This window comes from Pygocentrus nattereri, chromosome 26, assembly GCF_015220715.1.
Source record: "Pygocentrus nattereri isolate fPygNat1 chromosome 26, fPygNat1.pri, whole genome shotgun sequence".
Lineage (NCBI taxonomy): Eukaryota > Metazoa > Chordata > Actinopteri > Characiformes > Serrasalmidae > Pygocentrus > Pygocentrus nattereri.
In genome coordinates, this window is record NC_051236.1 from 29,371,200 (window position 1) to 29,382,500 (window position 11,301).

The 11,301-nt window shown below is 42.0% G+C and overlaps 1 protein-coding gene across 2 annotated transcripts in view; it reads right to left on the reverse strand.

Moving 5' to 3' along the window:
* Nucleotides 1-11,301, reverse strand: part of tgfbr3 (transforming growth factor, beta receptor III) — a 155,806-nt gene that overhangs the window by 43,050 nt on the left and 101,455 nt on the right. For both annotated transcript variants that reach the window (XM_037534984.1, XM_017715571.2), the window contains exon 5: nucleotides 1,074-1,254. In XM_037534984.1, coding sequence (XP_037390881.1) covers nucleotides 1,074-1,254 — 181 coding nt within the window. The remainder of the gene's footprint in view (nucleotides 1-1,073; nucleotides 1,255-11,301) is intronic.

Consider the following 11,301-nt stretch of genomic DNA (forward strand, 5'->3'; position numbering starts at 1 on the left):
AAAGATGTGGGATCCAGGATTCAGGGAAGAGTTGAAAATCTTATCAAAATACTTCAGACAAGTTTCACTCATCCAGTTTCCTTTCAGAATTAGCCAATTTCCCCCAGCGGCTAATATCATCAGCCAAGCAGCTAAACTTGGAACGGACTGTAATGGTGCGTTGCTTTGGATGCTGTGCTTTCCTTTTTTTTCTTTAACCTGTCTCCACTATTTCCCCTTTACACATTCAATTCTGTGCCCCCCCCCCCCCCCCCCCCCCCCCACCAGCCCCCCCCACCAGCCCCCCCCACCACTCTCCCACTCTCTTTCTTTCCATTCTCTGAGTTTTGGACTAGTGTGAAAGGCCGCAAGTTTGGCAGAAAGCCCACGCACAGGCCAAACTCTCCTTCCTCTGCTATTTACTCTGCCTTTCCATCACTCTCCTCTCTCTCTCTCTCTCTCTGCTGACAGCAACAGAAGCTAAAGAGGCGAGCAAATCATCTGAACATGACAGAAAAGAAGAAGAAAGAAAGGAGAGAAAGAAGAAAGGAAGAATCAAAGAAAGAAAGAGAGTAAAGAGAGAGGGAGTGAGTCCCAGCTGATTTGAATAAGCTTGAAGCCTTGCCGGTGGTAATCAGAGCGACTGAGCCTCAGCGGAGCTGCTTTATTCCTCTTGGGTCCAGTTATTACGCAGCGTCAATGGCTGCCATTCAGAGTGAATTACCATGCACAGCTCTTTGATTAGGGTTCAGTGGAAAAGAACAGTGTGTGTGTGTGTGTGTGTGTGTGTGTGTGTGTGTGTGTGTGTGTGTGTGTGTGCGCAAGTCGCGCGATGGGACAAATATACAGCTTTAGTCAAATTATCACCTGTCATATACATTAAATATATATCCATGAAAATTTTTGGACATCTAGCTTTTCAAAATGTTTTAAATTAGCCTGTTTTCTTCATCACTTTGCAACAATTGTCAATGTATTGAAGATTGAGAAGCTTTATTTAAAGGAAAGAAATATGTAGTACTTGAATGTGTGCGTGTGTGTATGTGTGTGTGTGTGTGTGTGTGTGTGTGTGTGTGTGTGTGTGTTTCACACACCCTCTCCAACTTTAATGTAGACATCGTGGGCCATCTTCAGTTCACTGAAGGAGGTGACGGCGTGATAGCGACGCTGGGCCCAGGACAGCAGGTGCTCGTTGCCGTGGGGAAGGGTCTCAGTCTGCACTTCACACGACAGCGAGAAATTCCCCTCAAACTGAACATCTGACCCCTGTGACACCTAAGAGAACAAAAACACAAGGTTTAAGATAGAAGTGAATTAGGGCTGCCTATATATATATATACACTAATATATTATTACTACATACTACCTTTCAGATATTAAAATACTTTAAATCAATAATGTGACAATGGTGAAAGACTGGACTGCAATATTTTGACCAAAATAATTTGCTGCTGCTGGATTACATGAACACCTCGATTCATCAAAAGGCCCACATAACTACTCATCTGAATGATTGTTCAGCATGCACAGTAAGCATACGGTGATTGGTTGGAGGTTCGTTTACATAATGCTTATTTTGCAATATCAGTATTGTAAAAGCCAATATCATGACTGCGATTAAAAATAATACCCTAAAATGTTAAATACCCTTAAAGAACACCAAACCCACTCTAAATCCCCCAAATCCAGTCACACATGCTCCGATTCTGGATCTGCATTCTAAGACACTAAAGTGATCAAAGCCATCAAAGGTGCAGGACTTCAAATCAATAAAACACCAATAAGAGAAGTCTTCAGCTTGACTCTTGGTTTAATATTGACGCCAGCATAAGGAAATTTCTTTGCATTCTTCATGTTTCTTCATGTTTATTTTTATTTATTATGTTAAAAATGAACAAATACTAAGTATTTATTATTATGCACTTTTTTGATGGCCCATCGCTGTATATTGAGGTCATTTCATAGACTTTTTTCGAATAATAAAACACATATAGTACTGTTTAATTACATTTTATAAGCACTTTTTAGACACCAAATTACTACCTCAAGTCTTATTTAGAAATAAACAAGTTGTGAGCCCATTGGCTAAACAAAAATGGGTTCTTACTGCATCAGTACTCTCAGTGGTCCATGTGAGCAGCATACATGAGGAGGGCTTAAAGCATGATTTTTATTTATGACAGTGAAAAGCGAAATACACTCAGCAACTGTAGGAGGAGCCCAAGAGCACAAATGATCCATTTTTCGCATAATACTTTAACAGCACAGGACCGCGGTGGTGCAGTAATACAGAATTCAGTTGTTGTGAGGTGGTCATAGGTGTGCTAATATTGAGTATTTCACAACAGCGTTGAACACGGCTCAGCCAATCAGATTGTAGGACCGTAAATGTTTGTGTTATAAATACCTACTTTTAAATCTAAAACAGCCCGGCCCCACGCCGGAATTCCGGCACGGTGCCGGAGAGCTTTAAGCCACATTATTAACTATCAAATTTTACTTTGACATGGCTGTGCATGTGAAGAAGACAGAGGGCAGATTCTGGCAGTGAAAGCAGCCCTGATTTACAACACAGACGGGCTTTTTATTTGAGCTGCAGAGACAAAGCTTTCTTTGTTGATAAAGATATCCACATAAAACTCGCTGTATTGATACGCACATCCCACATTTTACAGGAAGAAAAATTTTAGCTCGTAAAAATCTGAAGGCCTCGAGCAAAAAAAAAAGGAAAAAGAGAAACACAAGACAAAAAGTATGAAGAGAAAAAATATTACAACAGCCCTTTCCAAAATTAAACCTTCCACCACACCTCTGCCAACACGCATCTTTCACACCCCTTCCTGATTGATATCTGAAAGCCTCTCCAAATGTGCTCTCCGTATTTTCACACATGGTGCTCTTGCTCAATTCGGTGTCCACTTTCCTCTGTTTATATAACGCACTGCTGTGCGTCACAGGAGACATGCAGATCATGCTCAAACTGACCAACACTACTCTACACCGCGGCTTACTTTACATGTACACGGACATATTATACAGATAAAGATACCACATCACGCTAACTAAGACCCAGCTTAACCTTTAGGTGTTGCAGTTATTACAGACACCAGCACACTGTAATTCAGTAGGAGGTATTTCTCACTCGGGGCTTATTGAAACAAGTGGAGGAATTGTGTGGATTCTTTCATCCAGACCACATTTTTCAGTAGTTGAAGAGATATTTTGTTTTCAATTTGATGAAAAGTTATTGTGTGTACAGTCTTGTTTTGTGGCTCTTTCCATATTTTGCCCTCTTTTTTATATACACTCTCTGAGCTCTCTCTACATACTGGTCCACTATATTGGTGCACAACTACTGACTATAGCCCATTGGTTGATGCCTTCCACCACACCCATCTATCCCTTTCATCACTGGTCAGTTTCTGACCACAGGGACACTGCTGACCAGATATTATTTGAGTACTGGATCATTCTCCACACAGCAGTGACACTTACATGGCAATGTGTGAGGTGTATCAAGTACAGCAGTGTTTTTTTTCTGCACAGCAACAACACAGGATCAGCTATAAGTTAAAGGAGAAAAGACAGAGCCGACACAAAAATAATAATAACATGGGTGTGGGTGTGTGGGTGTGTGTGAAGACCCGAGAAAAACAAGCATAACCTTGAGGAGCAACCCAATAACTGACTTTGTAAAGTGCTTTTCACAAATCTATATTGTCTATAGATGCTTACATACAAGATACATATGGGACATATTAATATTACATACACAGTACTGGGGCAAATACAGAGAACACCCTTCATTTATTTAATTTCCAGTCAAAATAGCCAATACAGTACAAGTTATTCATTTTCCAGGAAATATTTCAGAGGAGATTCAATACAGGACAGTTCACTTGCATAAGGATGGTGAAAAGAGGTCAAAACAAATGGAGAAAAGGAATTACCAAAATAAAGAAACAGACAAAAAAGAAAATTTGCTAATCAAACATTGGTTTTCTTTGAACAGCAGGCTCAAGTTGTTCACCCCAGAGTCCGGACCTCAACATCACTGAATGTGTTCAGCTTTATTATGAAAAGTAAAAAAAACTGGAAGTAGGTCTCTTGAAAAGAATAGCAGCTTTAATCAATTTTGCACAGTACTGTACATATGAGACATATGAATGACCCCACGCCTTGACATTGCATAAAAGCAAACCTGTGTGTATGTGATCATGCTGTTTAAACCATGTGATGAAGTGCTGACTTGCTTTTGGGTAGATGGTCTTGGTTGACTCCACCCCTTTGACTTCAACTCGAGTTCAACCCATATGCTCCACTTCAGAGAGAGATAAACACACACATGTGCTGAAAGGCCCACTGTACGTGTCCACGCAGCCAGCACACGGTCTAGACGGGCCTTCCAGAGGACTTCCATTTCCAAACTCGCTTTTTTTCCATCCATCCCTCCCTCTTCTATCTTTCTTTCTCTGTCCCCAAGGTATTCTATCTGCACACAGCTACACTCGCCCGGCTCCACGCTGGCAAGCCCAATTACAGCATTCTATCACAGTCAATTAAAGCAATATGTCACACAATGACACAGACAGCAAAGCCTTACGATTGCTCAATAGAATCATCCAAAACTTGAGTTTATTTCAGCTTGAGCCAGGGGACTACGCTCTGTGACAAAACAAGGAAAAAGAGGGGGAGATAAAAGGGGGGGGGGTAAAGGGGGGAGAATAAAAGATAAAGATTAAGAAAAATGTGCAAAGGTGAAAGAAAGTGTCAGAAAGAGAGAGCAAGTAAGAGGGGCAATAGAGAGTATAACAGTGAGAGGAAAACAAATAAGAGAGAGAGAGAGCAAGTAAAAGAGCAATAGACAGAACAGCAGTGAGAAAGAGAGAGAGAGAGAGAGAGAGAGAGAGAGAGAGAGAGAGAGAGAGAGAGAGAGAGAGAGAGAGAGCGCAACTAAAAGGGCAATACACAGAATACTGGTGAGAGGAAATGAGAAAAAGAAAGTACGAGAGAAAAAAAGGGAAGAAAGAGAGAAAAAGAGAGTGAGCAAGAGAGGTAGAGAATGACAGAGAGAGTGAGCAAGAGAGGTAGAGAATGACAGAGAGAGTGAGCAAGAGAGGTAGAGAATGACAGAGAGAGTGAGCAAGAGAGGTAGAGAATGGCAGAGAGAGTGAGCAAGAGAGGTAGAGAATGACAGAGAGAGTGAGCAAGAGAGGTAGAGAATGACAGAGAGAGTGAGCAAGAGAGGTGGAGAATGACAGAGAGAGTGAGCAAGAGAGGTAGAGAATGACAGAGAGAGTGAGCATGAGAGGTAGAGAATGACAGAGAGAGTGAGCAAGAGAGGTAGAGAATGACAGAGAGAGTGAGCAAGAGAGGTAGAGAATGACAGAGAGAGTGAGCATGAGAGGTAGAGAATGACAGAGAGAGTGAGCAAGAGAGGTAGAGAATGGCAGAGAGAGTGAGCAAGAGAGGTAGAGAATGACAGAGAGAGTGAGCATGAGAGGTAGAGAATGACAGAGAGAGTGAGCAAGAGAGGTAGAGAATGACAGAGAGAGTGAGCATGAGAGGTAGAGAATGACAGAGAGAGTGAGCAAGAGAGGTAGAGAATGGCAGAGAGAGTGAGCAAGAGAGGTAGAGAATGACAGAGAGAGTGAGCAAGAGAGGTAGAGAATGACAGAGAGAGTGAGCATGAGAGGTAGAGAATGACAGAGAGAGTGAGCAAGAGAGGTAGAGAATGACAGAGAGAGTGAGCAAGAGAGGTAGAGAATGACAGAGAGAGTGAGCAAGAGAGGTGGAGAATGACAGAGAGAGTGAGCAAGAGAGGTAGAGAATGACAGAGAGAGTGAGCATGAGAGGTAGAGAATGACAGAGAGAGTGAGCAAGAGAGGTAGAGAATGACAGAGAGAGTGAGCATGAGAGGTAGAGAATGACAGAGAGAGTGAGCAAGAGAGGTAGAGAATGACAGAGAGAGTGAGCAAGAGAGGTAGAGAATGACAGAGAGAGTGAGCAAGAGAGGTAGAGAATGACAGAGAGAGTGAGCAAGAGAGGTAGAGAATGACAGAGAGAGTGAGCAAGAGAGGTAGAGAATGACAGAGAGAGTGAGCAAGAGAGGTAGAGAATGACAGAGAGAGTGAGCAAGAGAGGTAGAGAATGACAGAGAGAGTGAGCATGAGAGGTAGAGAATGACAGAGAGAGTGAGCAAGAGAGGTAGAGAATGACAGAGAGAGTGAGCAAGAGAGGTAGAGAATGACAGAGAGAGTGAGCAAGAGAGGTAGAGAATGACAGAGAGAGTGAGCAAGAGAGGTAGAGAATGACAGAGAGAGTGAGCATGAGAGGTAGAGAATGACAGAGAGAGTGAGCAAGTGAGGTAGAGAATGACAGAGAGAGTGAGCAAGAGAGGTAGAGAATGACAGAGAGAGTGAGCAAGAGAGGTAGAGAATGACAGAGAGAGTGAGCAAGAGAGGTAGAGAATGACAGAGAGAGTGAGCAAGAGAGGTAGAGAATGACAGAGAGAGTGAGCATGAGAGGTAGAGAATGACAGAGAGAGTGAGCAAGAGAGGTAGAGAATGACAGAGAGAGTGAGCAAGAGAGGTAGAGAATGACAGAGAGAGTGAGCAAGAGAGGTAGAGAATGACAGAGAGAGTGAGCATGAGAGGTAGAGAATGACAGAGAGAGTGAGCAAGAGAGGGACAGACAGAAATAAAATAAAGATAAAAATATGTACAAGAGAAAGTGTTGGAGAGAGATGAAGAGAGAGACATTGCAAGTAAAAGAGCAATAGAGAGAACAGCAAGAGGAAAAGAGAAAAGGACCGAGTGAGAACGAGTGAGAGACAGTGGAAGAGAGAGAAAGAGATAGAGAGAAAGAAACATCTGCCTGACCTCTGGACGGCTCCCCAAGCAAGCACGCCATCCTGGCCAGAGACAATAAATTTTAAAAAACTAAGAGAAAAGCATGGAGACTGTCGAAGAATCCAGGTCTGTGTAGCACGTTATTTTTAGTGCTGTACTACAGCTGGAAGGATGAGTGTAAGATAAGAGTGAGTATCTTTTCTTACAGCTTCTGAGCTACAGAGAAGAGAAGAGAAGAGAAGAGAAGAGAAGAGAAGAGAAGAGAAGAGAAGAGAAGAGAAGAGAAGAGAAGAGAAGAGAAGAACGCCTTTGGGGTTCATTTGGCAAACCTCTCCGAGCACAGCGGAGTTTATCGATTTTAATTGCGGGAAAAGGGTCTGTAATTAGTCTCGAGGATTAAAAAGAAAAGTCTGAAAGTCTAAATTAGCTCCAGGCTTTGGGGTGCTTTTCAAACCTCAGGAATTCTTAAAGGGAATATGAAAGCAGTAAAGACCATGCTGAAGCTCAGCAAGCAACATTTCTCCTACCATAAGCCCCCTCTCTCTCCAACCCAACCCAACGCCATGCCAACTTACAGATGGGCAGGCTGGCGTTCAAAACCTCACGGCACGGAAACACAATTCTATGAGTAACGTCTAGTAACGGAGACCTTACGGACGTGAAACAGGCCGGAGAGAGAGATACCGTTCCCAGTGACTTTAAGGAGAACACTGAAGTCATGGGGCATGACTAATTAAAGCTAGAATTTGTTTCAAAAGGATTTTACAGTCAATCTAAACGAATCAGCTCCAATGCATGCTGGAGCAGTAAACAACACTACTTCACAGAGATTTTACACTAATTCAGTGCCCATAAGAGGGGACACGCAGCCTAAATGCTCCTTGTGTTGAAAGAAATGCTAGAGACCCATTTGGAATTGAGTAAAGAACGCAAAGTGTGGATGCAAACCTAAAGCTGTACTGCATACTGGAATCTTCGACAATGGACAAAAAGCAGGCTTGCAGATGTCTAATACTACTTTTTTTCAGGTAAAAGAGCAATAGAGAGAATAACAGCAAGAGGAAAAGAGAAAAAGACAGTAAGAGAAAAAGAGAGAAAGTGAGAGAGCGTGTGTGTGTGTGTGTGTGAGAAAGAGAAAGAGAGTCATATAATAGTGTCAGACACGGTGTGCAGTTTTCATGATGCTAACTGGTGGGGTGTGGGCTTCTATTAGTTTTTAGGGTGCATTCAGACATGATAGCTTTGGTTCAGCTGAAACAAACCATGGTGTGATTGCTTCATTAGGGCGGTTTGCTAGAGCAAGTGTGAACGCTCTGATTCAAACTCCGGTGCACCCCAAATAGGCAGACCAAGACCCCCTGAGCAGGTCAGAGGTTGACCTCTTTGCATCAAAATAAGCTTTGATGTAGTTCATTTGAGGTATGAATGTAGTACAGACCAGAGACATCTAAAGACATCTCTTTACAGAGAGAAATATGTGGAAAAACGAAGAGTCTCATGCTGTTCTGACACATGAATCGGTAAGTATAGTACGGCTAGTTCTGGTTTTAAAACAAGGCTGAGGCACTTTTGGGGTTATATTATGAATGTATTAAGGTGCCATGGTTTACATAAAGACTTTAAAGACTGTAACAGGAATTTCGCCCTGCTTCGCATTGTGCAAATCCACAGAAACGCAGGGAGTCTCATGGCTTATTGCTCTAATATCACAAGACAGATAAGACAAGACAAACAAAACCAGTGAGCCCAGACAGAACAGCATGACTCAGAAAGTTCGGTGGACATCATTGTCTTGGCTGATTCATCACAATCTAGGGTAAAGGGAAAAGTGTACACTGGATTTACAACTAGCGAGATTCCTGACATCAATCAAAGCAGAACACCTATACACCTATACAAGTGAACCTCTGCGAGTGATGTGGTTAGGTTCATTTAAGTGTGGTTTGTCATGTGATAAAAGCTGCACTCTGTCTTTATTGTGCACAATTAGCAGCGTAGGCCTCAGATGCAGTCGCTCTCAGTGGGAGAGAACGACCTGAAGCCTAAAGAGCTGCCGCTGCACTGCCTCAAACAGCACGTTCCTCCAATGCTTTTGTTTAACCTCCCAATCCAGTGAATTCCAGTTCAAATCCACTCACAGTAGTGTGAACAAAAACTCAACACTTTTTCACATTTTTCGTTCAATGTTTATTTTTTGTTAGTTGTTTTTTTTTTTTTAAATCAGAGCTCCAGGAGCCAAAATACCCAAGTAGGACAGTAAGTAGAAATGCTGAGAAAACACCAATGCATTCAGTTTTGAAAGCAGAATTTTTTTTCATTTTTCTGTTAAACAAGTCCACAGCAACCATACGGGGCCTTTGTTGTTGTGCATAGCGCCTTATAATGCGTCTTGCGTCTTAACGGATAGTTCTGAACTGCAGGTAGACCAGTTTAGCACCTCCACTCTCTGTTTATGCAGCCATGCTGTTGTAATAAATTCAGAATGTGGCTTTTTGTTGTCATGTTGAAATAAGCATAGACATCCTGAAAAACATCCTGAAGGCAGCACATGTTGCCTCAAAACGTGTATGAATCTTGTATTCAGTGTTAATGGTGTCTTCATAGATGCGCAAGTTACCCATACTATAGGTACTATCACACCCCCATATCCTGATAGACCCTGGCTTTTGAACTTTATGCTGGTAACAGTCTGGATTTCTTTTACAGCCCTGCGAACACAGTGATATATGGCTTCCGCTCTTAACTTGCAACATCAAATATGGTGACGAATGGTGTTTACAGACAAAGATTTTTCAAAGTATTTCTGAGCCCATGTGGTAAAATCTATCACAGATGCATGCTGGTTTGCAATAAATGCTGTCTAAGGGACCTAATGTCAGGGATCTAATGTCACCAGCATTCAGTTGTGTTATTTTCAGCCTTACCTTTTACCCACAATGATTTTTTCTAGATTCCCTCAATCTTTTGATGATATTAGGCATCATACAGGGTAAACTACCTAAAATAATAGCAAGTGCTATATGAAGAAACTTACTTTTAACCTGTTTTATATACTAATGAATGTTATGTTAAGGCTTTCCTGGATGTTCCTTTTTCCAATGCCCCCCCCCCCCCCCCCCGCCCCCCAGTATGATTGCATCACCTGTTCAAGATGTTTTCTGACCTGTTCCTAGTTTTATTGTGCCTTGTAACAACATCTTTGCAAAGTGATGCCGACATCAACTTTGTACTAAATATAAAATTACAAAAAATTGATAAAGATTGTTGTTAGGGTAAAATATAAAATATCTTGTCTGTGTATGGTTTCTGTTTTTATTTGAATTTGGCTTATTGTCCCAATTTTGCTGCAATTGAGGTTCGTGGATTTCAAAGTGCAAAAAAATTCAGCATGTTTTAGATGTCTTAGAATTCTGACTGTCTTCATTTTTTCCATACACACTACATTGCTCTTATTCCATTCACACTTGGAGAAAGCCGTCTGGAGTCTTTCTGCAGGCTTTATCCTGGTGTATAAATCTTCCTGTTTATTCCTTATCTGGCAGTAAACAGGTCCAGACAGCAGCTTAGCGCTGGGCTAGCTGGGAGCTATGAGCTAATGTCCAGCGGATGCTCTCTGGGGCCTCTGACTCAGAATTGTTGTCTGCTTGAGGTGAAAGGCTTGGAAACTTTGCATCTGCCTGCGAGCTGACCTCATGCAAAGGCATATGTTCAGCCTGGTCCAGAGAGGAGTTATCAACCCTAGCAAAGCCAACGTGCAACCAGGCCTTCCAGCACTAGCAAGCAGGCTTTTCACAATCCACTTCTGCTGAAAGAGCAAATACAGCTGACATCTGGCATCCGCACTGTACTCCAAATATGAAATACGAGGCTATGAAATATTACACCCAGGTTTCAAAAAGGTAGACTGCAGCTGTTGATTCTGTGGTGCAAAATCGAGCTCAGAGTCACTGAAAGCCGTATTTCCCATCTCAACCCATCTCAACCCTCTGCCATACAGATGATAAGGACCAAAGAATGGTCCTTATCACTCAATGTACTCATTTCAGTGAGTCAGATCAATCTGCCCAGCTCACCATGTCTGTTATTTTTATTGGCTATCATTTTGTTTTTCAATAAAACCTTTGTCTGCCTTTTAATTTAAAGAATTGCATTACAATTGTTATAAAACAAAAAAGAAAATAGATGTTGATAAGTAGTTTAACGGGAGGAATTTTGAGAGGCAAGACTCTCAGGACAAGCAGCCAAGAAAAATCTAGTTAGCTAGTGAGACTGAGCAAGCTAACTCTCTAGCTTGTGTGGATAACTGATGTATTCTGAAAATTATAAAAGCATAAGAAGCAAATGTCTACATTTAAGTCTCATTGTAAGCTTATGTGCAACAGTAAACAGTGAATTAGGTTGCTTACTGCCCAAGATACGTTCAGTAAGTTCACAACATAGTAAAGCCCACCAGCAGCAGGTAGAGAGATCC